Source organism: Ranitomeya variabilis, chromosome 1 (assembly GCF_051348905.1).
Source record: "Ranitomeya variabilis isolate aRanVar5 chromosome 1, aRanVar5.hap1, whole genome shotgun sequence".
Lineage (NCBI taxonomy): Eukaryota > Metazoa > Chordata > Amphibia > Anura > Dendrobatidae > Ranitomeya > Ranitomeya variabilis.
The window spans coordinates 1,081,063,077-1,081,079,872 of record NC_135232.1 but is presented as its reverse complement, the minus strand read 5'-3'; the positions used below and the strand labels follow the sequence as shown (position 1 = coordinate 1,081,079,872).

At 44.8% G+C, this 16,796-nt stretch overlaps 1 protein-coding gene across 1 annotated transcript in view; it reads right to left on the bottom strand.

Annotated features, from left to right (window-relative positions):
* The window catches only part of SEL1L3 (SEL1L family member 3), a 99,054-nt gene that overhangs the window by 72,090 nt on the left and 10,168 nt on the right, over nucleotides 1-16,796 (bottom strand). The window contains exons 2-3 of the mRNA XM_077279942.1: nucleotides 8,844-9,378; nucleotides 633-762 (exon numbers count right to left, since the gene is read on the bottom strand). Of these exons, the coding sequence (XP_077136057.1) occupies nucleotides 633-762; nucleotides 8,844-9,378 (665 nt within the window). The remainder of the gene's footprint in view (nucleotides 1-632; nucleotides 763-8,843; nucleotides 9,379-16,796) is intronic.

Genomic DNA, 16,796 nt, shown 5'->3' with positions numbered 1-16,796 from the left:
ATTCCACATGTGTTAGGCTGGTTTCACATTTGCGTTTTTTGCCCCTGCGTTTTACCGCAAAAAACGCATGTTTTTTCCTATACTTAACATTAAAAACGCATGCTTTTTATTTTGAATGCGTTTTGCCGAGTTTGACAACGCATGCGTTTTTTCCATGCTTGCGTTTTGTTGCGGAAATGCAACATGTAGTAATTTCTAGAGGCGTTTTTTTGCGGCAAAAAAAACGTATTGCTGTCTATGTAAACACATGAGTTTTTATAGAAAACAACAAGAATACACACTGAACAAGTTCCCAGGCTCGAGGTCATATGAGGACATCCAGCAGAGGGCGCATCACCGCGACTGAAGGTAACTACAGGTCATTGACCTACATTATCTTCATTCCCCGGGGTTTACAGGCAGGAGCACAGCTGCATTATAGCAGAGCTCCTGCCTGTAAAATATTTTAACCCCTTCAGATGGATTTACATCATGGGACGTTACAGATCTACGGAAGGTATGTATATTGTTGGTTTATTATTTTTAATTTGTTACAGAACGATGGTCTTCAGGTGGATGTGGAGATTATATATATATATATATTTTATATTTATTAGTAAAAGCATATGCAAAGATAAATGATTGCATCTCACGTTGGATAGTGCTTTACATGCTGCCGTCTCCTCTTCTCTAGGTCTCCATTTGTGAATGGTTCAAAGGTCTTGATGAGGCCGCTGTGTTCACCATTTGACGCAAGAGGAAATTGAAGGATCGTGACTACATCTGTAAGTAAAACATCAGCGATTATTGTTAATCTCACGTGGTTGAAAAAAAAAAAAAATTGTAATATGTAGGTTCAAAATAAGCACAAATGTGTAAGGAATGCATTATTATTGAGCAAAGGTAATAATGCAAATGTTACTCATGTACAAAAATCCATGATCTAGTTTGGTCTAGGAAGACAGTGTCACATGGGCCTTCAGGAGAATCCATGGTTTCCTGACACAATAGCAAGGTCGAAATATAGTATTGGCCATAATATTGAGGCTGGGGGGGGGGGTGTCTATCAGTTTTGGGGAGGTAATCAAAGAACCAGTTTTTCGGTCGCTGAACCTCAGCTTATTACTTTTTTTGCTAACACCACTTCGTAAGTAACCTAAATTAGTACAAATAAAACATGTCAGCCCATGGTGCCCTCCTACAACACCAATGACAATGCAAAATGCTACTGGTTCCAGAGAATGGTGACCTTATTTTCTTTTTATTTATAAATTTGATTGCCTTCTCCGTTTAGTTTTTTTTTTGCCTAACTCGCTCCACTTATTTTATTTGGTAAAGTGAAGGGCATTTAAAATTACATCTTGTCTTGCAAAAAGTACAAGTCTCATATGAGCGTGCTGTTGGAAAAATACAAGGAAGAATAAAGAAAAAAAGCTTTTGGAAGGGGGGGGGGGGGGGGAAATGGAGAAGATGCTAACTCATGAAGGGGTAAGAGCTGGTGGGCAGACATGGTCAGTGCGCCAGTCCCACTGTTTGCATCCCTTTGCACATGAATTGCAGAGTAATTCCTGGTAGGGCAACCAAGCAGAATCAGTGCTCTAACTTCTTTACTAAAGTATGATGGAGTAAGATTTGCCAAATTGATTAAGTGCATATGCAGCGCCCCAGAGTCCTGGTCGTTGCAGTACTGTGGCTCCGCCGCTAAGGGGGGCTATGGTACGTCTGATGGCACTGAAGGAGTTCATCTGACCAGGTATCACATACACCAATAGATTTCACAGTCGGGCCTCCAGGGGGAGCTAAGGGTGCTATTTATTAGGCCACTCCTCACCACTGTGGGTAAACTGGGGGTCAGGCAGGAAGTTAGTTAAGAAAGCTGACTGGGTTGGAACCAGGCAACACCTTGTGGCAGAGGGTGTTGTGGGGGAAGATTCGGTAGGGTCCCTGTCAGGTTTGGGACCCTGACAGAGGCCTGGCTACAAGAAAGAACGTCACGGGACCGTGCCTGCTCAGCATAGCGGCGGTGCCCTAAGAAAGGATTAGAAGCGAGATATATTGTGCTGAGTGAGAAACGAGATCAAAGCAAGAGGAGAATACCAGTAGGAGTCGTGCTGTAAGATCGAGGCAACATCCTACTGAGGCGCACTACCGGCGGCCGGAACGCCGAGGAAGTATTCATATATCTAGCTCCAAGCAATACTTCAAACCAACGGCAGGACAGTCAGTCACAAGCGGGCTGTCTCACATACATCACCTATGAAGACATGGGGGGTGCACTAGGAGAGGGGCGACTCTAGGGTCCCGGAAGAGCTCTGAGCCTACTCGTCATACGGGTGCCGTCCTAACCAGAACATCAGGGAGGGACGGAGGAGAAGAACATCATCCGAACGAGTTGTGAGGGAACATCAGAAACAGACACAACAGTTGTGGGGTACTATCCCGTAAGCACAGCAGGGGAGGACCACAACACATAGCGCTGGCAGGAAGGCACAGATTTCCACCTGCAAAGAGAACTCTGGAGGTGCCATTGGGCCGGCCGGACTTGCGTAGCCTGGTGAACCGTATTCCGGACTGAGGACCCAGAGATCTTCAGTAAAGAGGTAAAGAGACTGCAACCTGGTGTCCTCGTTATTTACTGCACCGCACCACCACCAACACCACCACCACCACCCATCATATCTATCACTGTACGCCCCTCGGCAGGGTCACGGACCGGGCCTAGCCACCGTGACAACCCCAGAGCAGAGACTCAAGAGGCCCGGTACCGGGCACCCCTCGGCCCTGTGGCAGTGGGGGCGCTACACATACTTCCTAATAAATTTGGCACAGCAAATTCATACCAACTAGGAGCTGACTCAGTCTGGCCATGTACGGAACCCTTCCTTTCGCTGATAGGCGCAAAACAGAAGAAGTCACAAACTTGTGCAAAAATAACCCCGATTTGTATTACTTTTTTTTACATTAGGCAAGTGGATTACAAGCTTTGATATGTTCACAGTTTTGGACAGATGTTCTAAGGGTGCGGGTTGGACGCTGCGTATTTATGCTGTGTCCAACCCGCAGAGTCCAGATCTTACAGCATAGTGGATGGGCTTTCAAGAAACTCCATGTCGACTATGAGTCCACAGAAGCCTGTGGATCACCCACGGATACGGACATACACAGTGTCTTTCCAGACCACAGCATGGCAATTTCCCTTGCAAGTCTCCACATGAGAAATTTCACCCATATAATGTATTGGACAAGGTGAATCCACACGGTTTCTGAACACATGAGGATTCACCTGCATTTGATAGACGTCAGCGAACATGCAGTGCTTCCCAAGCGCTGACCCTTGGACCCTGGATCGTGGGCATGTAAGGAGGAATACTGGGCCGCGGGCACCTGTACTGAGTCGGGTACAGAACTGTTGATGCTGCCTCCCTTGTTGCCTGGAGGAAGGAATGAGGAGCCGGACCGACTTCATGCCCCAGGTAGGAGGGGGAGCTTAACCCCTTCACCCCAAAGCCTGTTTCAACTTCCTTCCTGACCAGGCCATTTTGTTCAGTTCTGACCAATTCTAAAACACTTCAACGGATCATGGCGATTCTGAAATGGTTCTCATGACATTGTACTTTATGATAGTGGTAAAATTTCTTCGATATTGACTTGTGTTTATTTGTGAAAAAAAAAAACAAAAAAAAAAACGGAGATTTGGCAAAAATTGAGAATTTAGCAATTTTTAAACTTTCAGTTTTTATGCCCTTGAGAGTCATATCATACAAAATGGTTAATAAACAACATTACCCACATGTCTGCTTTACATTAGTACAATTTTGGAAATTTTTTTTTTTGGGGGGGGAAGTTAAGGGTTAAAAGTTGGCCAGCAATTTCTCATTTTTACAACAAAATTTGCTAAATTTTTAGGGACCACCTCACACTTGAAGTGACTTTGAGGGGCCTATATGACAGAAAATGCCCAAAAGTGACACCATTCTAAAAACTGCACCCCTCAAGGTGCTCAAAACTACATTCAAGAAGTTTATTAACCCTTCTGGTGCTTCACAGGAGTTTTTGGAATGTTTAAAAAAAAAAAAAATTTAACATTTTACTTTTTTCTTTTTTTTTTTTTTTTTTTCCCACAAAATTTTTACTTCAGCTCCAATTTGTTTTATTTTACCAAGGGTAACAGGAGAAATTGGAACCGAAAAGTTGTGCAATTTGTCCCGAGTACGCTGATACCCCGTGTGTGGGGGTAAACATGGCAGAGCTCGGAAGGGAAGGAGCGCAGTTTGACTTTTCAATGCATAATTGACTGGAATTGAGATAGGACACCATGTCACGTTTGGAGAGCCCCTGATGTGCTTAAACATTGAAACCCCCCACAAGTGACACCATTTTGGAAAGTAGACCCCTAAGGAACTTATCTAGATGAGTGATGAGCACTTTGAACCCCCAATTGTCTCACTAAAGTTTAGAATGTAGAGCCGTGAAAATTAAAAAAAAATTTTTTTTCCCACAAAATGATCTTTTAGCCCGCAAATTTTTATTTTCACAAGGGTAACAGGAGAAATTGGACTGCAAAAGTTGTTCTCCAATTTGTCCTGAGTACGCCGATACCCCCATATGTGGGGGGGGGGGGAACCACTGTTAGGGTTCTGAGCTCTGCCGTGCGCCCAATTACCAGCCCTAATCTCAACCCTAGCCATAACCCTAACCACACCCCTAACCCTAATCCCAACCGTAAACATAATCCAAACCCTAACTTTAGCCCCAACCCTAACGGGAAAACGGAAATACATTTTTTTAATTTTATTATTTTTCCTTAACTAAGGGGGTGATAAAGGGGGGTTTGATTTACTATTTATAGCAGGTTTTTATATGTTTGGCAGCTGTCACACGCCAAGAGATGCTTTTTATTGCAAAAAATAGTTTTTGTATCATCACATTTTGAGAGCTATAATGTATCCATATTTTGGCCCCCAGTCACGTGAGGTCTTGTTTTTTGCGGGAAGAGTTGACGTTTTTATTGGTACCATTTTCAGGCACATGACATTTTGATTGCTTTTTATTCCGATTTTTGGGAGGCAGAATGAACAAAAACCAGCAATTCCTGAATTTTTTAGGGGGTCCGTTTATACCGTTCCGCATGTGGTAAAATGGATAAAGCAGCTTTATTCTTCGGGTCAGTACGATTACAGCGATACCTCATTTTTTTATGTTTTGGCGCTTTTACACAATAAAAACTATTTTATATAAATAATTGTTTTTGCATTGCTTTATTCTGAGAGGTATAACTTCTTTTTCTGCTGATGATGCTGTATGGTAGCTTTTTTTTGCGGGACAAGATGACGTTTTCAGCGGTACCATGGTTATTTATATCCGTCTTTTTAATCACATTTTATTGCATTTTTTGTTTAGCAGTATGATGATCAAGCATTGTTTTTTGCCTCTATTTTTTTGCAGTGTTCACTGAAGGGGTTAACTAGTGGGATAGTTTTATAGAGCAGGTCGTTACGGACGCGGCGATACCAAGTGTACTATTGTTTTTTTTATTTGCATAAATAAATGGATTTATTGGAAAATAATTTTTATTTTATTTATTTTTTTAACTTTATAACATTGTCCCATTGTGGGACATCACTATTACATCAGATCGCTGATCTGACACTTTGCTTAGCACTGTGTCAGATCAGCGATCTGACACGCAGTGCAGGAGGCTTTCTGGCACCTGTTCTCAGCAGGCGTCGGGAAGCCACCTCACTTCAGGACCCGGAAGGAGCCCAGCGGCCATTTTGGATCCAGGGACTCCATGGAGAACACCGGAACAACGCGATCGCATCGCGTTGTTCCGGTGGGAGAGCGCAGGGAACCCCTGCCCCTGCGCGATGCCCCTCTGTCGCTGTCACTACTGACAGCGGCATCAGAGGGATTAAATGCCCCGATCGGCGCTAGCACCGATTGTGGGCATTGCTGCGGGGTGTCAGCTGTCACATACAGCTGACACCTGTACGCGATCGCTGCGGTGCTCACCGTGAGACCACGCCGCCGTACTAGTACTGCGGTTTGCGGGAACTCAGTTCCCGCAGAGCAGTACTAGTACGGCGCATGTCAGGAAAGGGTAAAGCATGCACAGCTGCGCGCAGTTTGGAGCAAATCAGCAGCAGCATGCAGCCGGGTGAGCAGCGTGCTCCATCCTCTGAGCACCGGCGCCGTGCTGCGTTGTTTGATCCCCGCTACCTCCAGAGAGAAGTGCTGTGCTCTCAGTAGCTGCCAGAGACAAGTGCCGTGCGCTCAGTGACTAAGTACTACGCACGTGCATAGGAGAGAAGGCCAAGTACAGGAAAGACTTTTGCATCCTAACCTGCTGCTTGCTTCCCTCCCGTTTAGGCTTGACTCAGTGCCGCGGCCTTGTTTTATTCAGCCGCCCATGCTTACGGACTAGGGGCTCAGCAGAGGGTACTTGAGACCGGCTGCCAGAAGACAGACCATCGCCTAAAGGACCAGGCAGAATTAATGGATGACTACTTCCATTTCGGGAGGTGGTGAGCAGTACTGATGACCTCCTATGACATGTGCTTGCCAGGACATGTACAGGAGCGGCAGGTATCGGGAACTCGTCCTGGCTGCTCATCTCCTGAAATATTCTATTAGTGTTCAGACCAGAAGCCCCCGTCTACCAGAGGCTATTAAATATGTCTCTTCAGATAAATGGGTATATTATTTCTTATCAGCTCTTCATCGTCTATTACAAAGTTCTGTAAATTTAGATCTCAGAATCAGTACACTACATCTTACCGACTCCAGAGCCCTGGCCTGAACAAATAGTCGTAAGTCAAACCTCCGATTCCTCAATTTCCCTGACTTCTGGCTACGACGGCACAGCACTGGTCACTACTGAGCATGTACATAAAGTGCAGCACAGATTCATCTTCATTAAAAGCAGAGATCCTTAGATCAGGAACAGAGCAGACGTTTATAGGACATTTCATAACTTTCCCAAATTCTTATGAAAACATTAAGGCTGTGTGCACACGTTGCGGTTTTCATGTTTTTTCGCGTTTTCGCTATAAAAATGCATCCCATCATTTAGAATGCATTCCGTAACTTGTGACATGATGCTTTTTTTTCTGCGAAAAAAAATGCATTGCGGTAAAAAACGCAGCATGTTCATTAATTTTGTGGATTCTTCACGTTTTTCCAGCTATTTAACGCATTGGGAAGCTTTGGAAAAAAACGCGTCAATAACGTGAAAAAAAAAAGCACGTAGATTTCTTGCAGAAAATGTCCGGTTTTGCTCAGGAAATTTCTGCAAGAAATCCTGAACGTGTGCACATAGCCTTACAGCACACCCTGCATTGTACTACTGAACCAACATATTATATATTTTAGGAGTCTGTCCATTTTCTACCGACTCCACCAAAATAGACTGACTCCAACTCCACAGCCCTGTTTCAATCTATGCCCTACTATAAGGAAGGGTGTTATCACTTATCTTCACAGATTATGTGGTAGGGTACAATAGTAGTAAAAAATAAATAATTTTCCAGCGTTTAACATTAATGGACTATCTTAATGACAGGGAAAAAACAAACAAACAAAATCATGGTTTGTTTCTGTACCAAAGTAAAAAAGGTGCTTTTATGCCAGTAATGTTATACGTTGGAAAACACATTTAAGACCGATGTATTACATAATTATAGCAAAACCTACACTGTACAAATCCAGGATATGTGCGCACAACATCGTTTACAGGAAGATTCCACTTGAGAAATTGGTGAAAAAGTGTTTAAAAAAAAAAGCAACAAAGTGCTGAGCAATGTCAAAGCGACCATGCTGTGTGCACATTCCATCTACTGATACTTCTTTTAAGCTCGCAAGGGTTCAGAACATGTTCAGTCTTTGTGCAGATTTCTTTTGCCACTATAGTGAAAAAAAATAAAAAAATATCATCCACAGCTGAACTGCTGCAAAAACCGATGGCGAAGCCACCATTGAAACAGATACAGATACAGGAAAATGTCTGTTTTCCGAACGCAACTTCACCAGAAACAAACAGTTGTTGGCACACACCTCAATACTCTTAAGCGCAAGTGTCTTCATACATTATACCCATCTACAAGATCATACATCATTCCCATCTACAAGACAGTGGATTACGTGTTGATCGGTGGGGGTCCGACTGGTGGGATCAGCACCAATTGGCAGAACTTTCCCTCTTAGAATGGAGTGGCAGTGTGCATGTGCTTCTGCCCCACTATTCATTCCCTATGGGGCTGCTGGATACTGTACTCTGGCGCCCCATAACCTATGGGCACGACCGAAAAAAAAATTATTCATTCAATCACCCGATGAATAAATTTTTTGCCCTATAGAGAATGAATGGAGTGGCTGTGGGGCATCCAACTTGTCACTCATTATGTAATGGGATGGTATCCCATCAAGGAGAAAAGTTCCCTGATCTGCTAATCGCCGTGGCGTCACCACAGTCAGGTCCTCACCAATCAACAGACAAATTGCTTTAATTGCAATCTATGGCATATGTTAATCTTATGGTGGGACGTCACTTTACTGAGAACAGTCCGGCCACAAATGTTATGCTCATCACCCCCCTGTTGTGACCAGTGAATCATCAGTGTCTGGGAACAGCAATGCCCTTCCGGACCAGTCCAATACTGTCGAAATATGCTAAAAATGGTAATAAGAGGTTTTAGCGCCGATAGAAAGGATTCTTTGGGCCATGTTAGACTTGATTGGGATGAAGGATTAGGGCTGAAGGATTAGGGCTATAGATGGTGTAAGGGTGGTTTGGGAGTCTTGGGGGTCCTGACAGGTTCCTTTTAACTGTTTGGGCAATTAAATACGCCACGTCAGAAGTAATATACCTGATTCCAATGGACACACAAGTATTGCTTTTTCTTCCAACCTTCTCAAAAGACCAGAAATCCATGACATGCAGATCGGAGGATCCTTGTATGGTCGCTGGTGAGGAGGATGAATGTCCAGCACTCTGTAGGCCTTGGCTGCAGCATAGAAGAAGGTTTCACTGTGTCTGACCTCTGCTTCCAGACTGTGCACGACCCAGGCCCTAACCACCGCATAGTATATATCTATAGAGTCCTCCCTGTAGACCATGCAGCTTGGAAACTTCAGTCTGACCATCCGCCTCCGAAGCTGATGGAGATTTCTCTCATTTCTCCATCGTTTCTTGATCACTACAATCCCAGTTCTAAATTCTGAGGAAGCCACAACGTCCACATACACCATGCAAGGATCAGAGCACAGGTACTCCACAGAAATATTTGCATTTGCTAGTGTTTTGGGCAAATCCTCAATAGCTACATAGTCTTTGTTATTCAGGTATTGCTCCGAGTGTTTGGTTACTGATGTTGTCTCCTTCGTGTAGCAGAAAAATGGAACCTGTAGAAAGAGGAAATCGTCAATCTCTGGGACATTGCAGTGATGGATCTTCATGTAATATACAGCATTGGCAAACAGGAGATATTTGCATACAAGTGCGTTATGTTGACAGAGAGTTACTACTAACTGTTCAAAATGCATCTAAATTTAGACCGAAGTTATAATCCTCATGGTGCCCATTTAATTTAAAATAACTGAGCAAGAACAGTGCCTCCCCCGTCTTCAGGTTGTGTGTGGTACTGCAGCTTTGTCCTATTTTCCACAATACCAGATACAAGCCGTGTGTTACTCACCTGGTTCTTGCTGCGACTCCACGTGCTAGACAACTCTGCTTCCCTTCAGATTTAACAATTGTTCACGTCTTCTGCATCAGACCTGGCTGGTTTAGGCCCTCAAATTCCTTTCTTGCAAGACAACCAAGATATCCAGTATCGTAATTTAAAGCTCCAAGGATGCAAAACATCTAAGGCTATGTGACCACGTTGCAGATTCCATTGCGGATTTTTCTGGACGGATCCTGCAAAATCCGCAGGTAAAAAACGCCCTGCGTTTTACCTATGGATTCCCCGCTGATTTAGCCTGCGTTTTTTTTTTGTTTTTTTTTTAAACCTGCGGAATCCTATTAAGGAATAGGTGTAAAACGCTGCGGAATCCCCACAAAGACTTAACATGCTGCGGAAAATAAACCGCTGCGTTTCAGTGCGGAATTTTCTGCAGCATGTGCACTGCGGATTTGGTTTTCCATAGGTTTACATGGTACTGTAAAACTCCTGCGAATCCACAGCATCAAATCCGCAACGTGTGCACACACCCTAAAAGGGCCTCCAACTTCACACATCTTTGATAATATAGGTCTTCACAAAGTGGTTGAAGGGACCTTTTGGACCCTCCAGGCTCAGATACAACTGGAAACTATATGGTTATACTCCTAAAAGCAACCAAACCCACATGTGTTATCAGGCCTGGTGGACTAACTAAGGGTACTCAAGCTTCTGTGCTTGGTCTGATTTGTTCCACGCCTGGCAATTTATTGCACTATCATGTACTGTTTTTTTTTACTTGATCCTGACCTCAGTCTTGTTCCTTTAGAATTGTTGTCTGGTTCCTGTGGATCCATTCCAGGAATTGACGGCTGGCCTGTAAACTGCTTACGAGTCGACTCACATTTTGGCTCGTTACATCCCAATTCTGGTACATTTGGCTATATTCCTGACTTCACTTCAGCACATCGGACAACGATCAGAAGAAAGTAACCTGGGAGTCTGGACAGGAAATAACATACTGCCTTGCAAAAGTTAAAGGAACTGTATAAAAAAAACCCCAAAAAACAAACTCTTAAACTCGGTTTTTTGTATTGAAAAAAAAAATAAAAAAAATTATATACTGTACTTGCACATTAATCTGTATTAAAAACAAATTAGAGATCTTGCAATTTTCACACTAGTCAAAGGGGTCACTAGACCAGGGAGCTCCAGCTGGTGTGCTGAGTGGTCACGTTTCTCATGTCTCTGCTCAGCGCACCATATGGATGTAGAGGAGATGAGCATCGTCATGGAACCTCACCATTATGGAATATTGGTGAGCAGGCAAGGATTACTTTGATTTTTTTCATTTTTTGTTTAATAAATGGGTAAAAAAGGGTCGAGGAGTGCGTTTTTCAATTAAGAGGACTTTTCTGTGTGTCTTTATTCATTTTGACCATGGGGGTTATTAAACGGGGTGTCTGATAGAAACCTCCATTACTAACCCCTGGGCTTGATGTCAGACATAGAACAGCTGACATCAATCCCAAAGTTATCCCACTTGCTAATGCACCAGAGCAAGTGTGAAGACCTGAGGCCAAGCGTCAGAAATGGCGCATCTAGGGGATGCGCGATTTCTGGGGCGGTAGAGGGCTGATGTTATTAGTCTGGGAGGGGGCCAAAAGCCACGGCCCCTTCCCAGCTGATTAATATCAGCCCACAGCTGTCTATTTAGCCTTTGATGCTTATTAAAACTAGGGTGACCCCACGTCATTTTGGGTCCACCCCTTTTTTTTTTTTATATAATCAGTAAGTGCAGCGCCCCAGAGTCCTGGTCGTTGCAGTACTGTGGCTCCGCCACTAAGGGGAGCTATGGTACGTCCGATGGCACTGAAGGAGTTCATCTGACCAGGTATCACAGACACCAATACATTTCACAGTCGGGCCTCCAGGGGGAGCTAAGGGTTCTATTCATTAGGCCACTCCCCACCATGGTGGGTAAACTGGGGGTCAGGCAGGAAGTTAGAGCAGAAAGCTGACTGGGTTGGAACCAGGCAACACCTTGTGGCAGAGGGTGTTGTGGGAGAAGATTCGGTAGGGTCCCTGTCAGGGGTGGGATCCTGACAGAGGCCTGGCTACAAGAAGGAATGTAACGGGACCGTGCCTGCTCAGCATAGCGGCGGTGCCCAAGGAAGGATTAGAAGCAAGATAGATTGTGCTGAGTGAGAAACGAGATCAAAGCAAGAGGAGAATACCAGTAGGAGTCGTGCTGTGAGACCGAGGCAACATCCTACTGAGGCGCACAACCGGCGGCCGGAACGCCGAGGGAGTATTACAATATTCAGCTTCAGGCAATACTCTAAACCAACGGCAGGACAGTCAGTCTAAGGCGGGCTGTCTCACCCAAATCACCTATGTAGTCTTGGGGGGGGCAACTTGTGGAGAGGGGCGACTCTAGGGTCCCGGAAGAGCTCCGAGCCTACCCGTCATACGGGTGCCGTCCTAACCGCAACATCAGGGAGGGACGGAGGATTAGCAGAACATCATCTAATCGAGTTGTGAGGGAACTTAAGAAACGGACACAACAGTTGTGGGGACTTTCCGTAAGCACAGCAGGGAAGGACCGCAACACCTAGCGCTAGAAGGAAGGCACAGATTTCCACCTGTTAAGAGAACTCTGGAGGTGCCATTGGACCGGCCGGACTTGCGCAGCCTGGTTATCTGGATTCCGGACTGAGGACCCAGAGATCTTCAGTAAAGAGGTAAAGAGACTGCAACCTGGTGTCCTCGTTATTTACTGCACTGCACCCTCCACCACCATCCACATATTATTCACTGCACGCCCCTCGGCAGGGTCACGGACCGGGCCTAGCCACCGTGACAACCCCAGAGCAGAGACTCAGAGGCCCGGTACCGGGTACCCCTCGGCCCTGCGGCAGTGGGGGGCGCTACATAAATGCTACGCAGGCAGCTGGGAGCGGTTATTAAGCTGTAAAGATCCGTGGATCCTTCCCAAAACACCAGCCCCCAGCTGCCTCTCACCTGCTTAGTTAAAAAAATAAGGGGGATCCCAAGCCATTTTTCGTTAATTTTTTTATTTTATTTTTTTAAGTTATTTAAGTCCGGGGTCACACTTGCAAGTTCAATGCAAGAAACTCACACGAGTCTCGCATCAAGTCCTGGCACTGCAGCCGGCACTCAGGACCAGAGTATTCAGTTGTATAGAAATACACACAGCCGCACGCTCCGGTCCCGAGTGCCGGTGGCAGTGCCAGTACTTGATGGTTGAGTTTCTCACAAGTGTGACCACGGCCTAATAGGTTTAAAAAAGGCTAAAACACCCTTTAGTGCCACATGCAATCCAATAAAGGGTGCTAGTTTATTATATGTAAGGGGCTTGTGACATTAACAAATCTACAGGATATCTATCATATTTATTATATTTCTATTTACAAGATTGCTTTTTTTTTACTAGAGAAATATCTTTAAATGACAGTATATTAAAGCATATGGATGTCATATGATGCTACACGTTTAAAAAAAATAAAAAAAAAACCCAAAAAACCCACATTGTGCTCGCATGACACTCCTACTTTTCAGGAACATCATTGGAGTGATTTTATTTATGCTGATGAGTGAAAGACCCTTCTGTTCTTTCAGGAAGAGTTTTCAGAAAGTTCATCATCGCAGGCATGCTTACAATGACTGGTCCAACACAAAATCCCAATTTAAACAGTAGGTTATTTTCTGATGGTATATTCTCTTTAACCCCATTCAAGGCAGTATGAGGTTTCAAATATAGATCATAATATAAAAAAAAAAAAAACTTGTATAAAATACATTTTAATATAAAATCCTGGTTTAAACTGCGTCTCATTTTGTGATGACATTCCCTTAATAACAGATACATCAAGTAGTCTCCGCACCTCCGTGTAGCCGATACTAAACCCGCAGCGGCTCAGAGGATCATGAGGTCTGGTGGACACAGACTGAACACACTGGACTCAGGAACTCTCACTCTTTAGCTGGATTCATTTAATGCTCATTTTAGTATCTGGATTGTACAGCCATTTTCACATGCACAAATTTTCAAAGTAAATACATCAGCCTCATCAGGTCTCAGATCTTTTGTATAATGCATGCGATTTGCATTTTGCAGTCTGCTGACTATTCCATTTCAACACATTTCCTGTTTTGAGGCTATGTGCCCATGTTGCGGATTCGTGTGCAGATTTTTCCGCACCGTTTTTTTTTTTTTTTTTTTTTTTAGATTTAACGGCGGATTTCCTGCGTTTTTTTGTGCGAATTTCAACTGCAGTTTTACACCTGCGGATTCCTACCATGGAGCAGGTGTAAAACGCTGCAGAATCCGCACAGAGAATTGACATGCTGTGGAAAATACAACGCAGCGTTTCCGAGCGGTATTTTCCACACCATGGGCACTGCAGATTTGTTTTTCCATAGGTTTACATGTTACTGTAAACCGCATGGAAAACTGCTGCTAATCTGCAGCAGCCAATCCGCTGTGGATCCGCAGCCAAATCCGCAACGTGTGCATATAGCCTTAAAGTCTTTGATTAAGAAATCTGGACAGTCCCTTAAAGTAACAAATGCTCTAAATAGCAGTACCAGAAATCTGCAAGTGCTGCATGGTGTCCGCTAATTAAAGGGGTTGGCAGACACCAGGCACCCCCATACGATCAGCTATTTTGTGCCTCTTCACATCTGATAAAAACCTGTGTTTTCTTAGATGTGCCCAGAAATCGGTTTCTCTGGATTCTCTGCACCTATAAGGCTATGTGCACACGTTGCGGATTAGCCTTAGGAATTTCTGGTGCGGATTCTGTCTCTCCTGGCAGAAAACGCACCTGCGTTTTTTTGTGCGGTTCCGCAGTGTTTTTGCTGCGGTTTTCTTGCGGATTTGCTGCGTTTTTTTACCCCTGCGGTTTTCTATAATGGAATGGGTACAAAAACGCTGCAGATTGACAAAAAAGTAGTGACATGCTACTTCTTTTAAACCGCAGCGTTTCCGCACCGGATTTTCCGCAAAGTGTGCACAGCATTTTTTTTTCCTCATTGATTTACATTGTACTGTAAATCAATTGCGGATCTGCAGCGTTTCTGCACCTCAAAAAACGCTGCGGACCTGCAGCGAATCCGCAACGTGTGCACATAACCTAAGGCCACGTTCACACATTCAGTATTTTGCATCAGTATTTGTAAACCAAACCAAACCCAGGAATGGGTGATAAACACAGAAGTGGTGATGTGTTTCTATTATACTTTTCCTGTGATTGTTTCACTCCTGGTACTGAGGTAAAACGCTGAGGTAAAACGCTGAACGTGTGACCATGGTCTTAAGTTAGGTTACTTCCATTTATTTAACTGCATTTTTATGTGTCTTTTGGTGTCATGTTTGAAGTAAAGCCGCTTTGTTTTTCATGCTTCCTGGTATCTGGCTTTGACAGAACTTTATTCAAATAGTCATATGTGGATTATATTAATTTTTGATGTGGGGAAATGCAGTAAAAATTCATGTGTATTTTATCTGAATTTTTCTTCATCTAATGCAAGTCTATGGGGGAAAATCTGCACACCAAGGTCAGCGTACCCACAAGAGAAATTGTCATTGATAGACCATTGTTTTTAATCTTTAAAGACTCGATAATAACAGGGTCTGTACCACAGGACTGACACATAGCAAATGTGGTGCCAATATTCAAAAAGGAGGACAAAAACTAAGTTTGGAAGTTATAGGCCAGTAAGCTTAAAGGGAACCTGCCACCCCGTTTTTTGAAGATGAGCTAAAAATAGCGTTAAATAGGGGCAGAGCTGGGCGTTACATTAGTGTCTTTTGTGTGCCTTTATTACCCACCTATGCTGCTGAAATACCTTTGTAAAGTCGCCGTTTTCTGCTGTCACTCACGCTGGTCTGGTCCTATGGGCGTGGTGACAGCACTGTTTCTCCCCCAGATCAGGCTCATCATTCCGTTGGTGGCGTAGTGGTGTGCGCATGTCCAACAGAGAATATCCACTGCCCAGGTGATGAAAAACAGCGCGATCTGCGCTATTCAGCCGTTTACCGGTGGGCGCGGCCATCTTTCTGTGGCCGCGCGTGCGCAGATGCAGCGCTCTGCTGCCCGGGGCTTCAGGAAAATGGCCGCCGCGATCTCCATCTGTGCACGCGCCCGCGGCCATTTTCCTGAAGCCCCGGGCAGCAGAACGCTCCATCTGCGCACGCGCGGCCACAGGAAAGATGGCCGCGCCCACCGGTAAACAGCTGAATAGCGCAGATCACGCTCTTTTGCATCTCCTGGGCAGTGGATATTCTCTGTTGGACATGCGCACAGCACTACGCCACCAACGGAATGATGAGCCTGATCTGGGGGAGAAACAGCGCTGTCACCACGCCCATAGGACCAGACCAGCGTGAGTGACAGCAGAAAACGGCGACTTTACAAAGGTATTTCAGCAGCATAGGTGGGTAATAAAGGCACACAAAAGACACTAATGTAACGCCCAGCTCTGCCCCTATTTAACGCTTTTTTTAGCTCCTCTTAAAAAAACGGGGTGACAGGTTCCCTTTAACCTCTACTGTGGGTAAAATCCTGGAGGGCATTCTAAGAGATGCTATACTGGAGTATCTGCAGAGGAATAACCTCATGACCCAGTATCAGCACAGGTTTACTAGGGACCGTTCATGTCAGACTAATTTGGTCAGCTTCTATGAAGAGGTAAGTTCCGGACTGGACCAAGGGAACCCAGTAGATGTAGTGTATATGGACTTTTCAAAAGCTTTTGATACGGTGCCACACAAAAGGTTGATACATAAAATGAGAATAATGGGGATAGGGGAAAATATGTGTAAGTGGGTTAAGAGCTGGCTCAGGGATAGGAACCAAAGGGTGGTTATTAACCCCTTTCTGACATTGGATGTACTATCCCGTTGAGGTGGGGTGGGCCCGTATGACCACCGACGGGATAGTACGTCCAGCGCGATCGGCCGCGTTCACGGGGGGAGCGCGGCCGAGTGTCAGCTGCCTATCGCGGCTGACATCCGGCACTATGTGCCAGGAGCAGTCACGGAACATTAACCCCCGGCACACCACGATCAAACATGATCACGGTGTGCCGGCGGTACAGGGAAGCGTCGCGCAGGGAGGGGGCTCCCTGCGG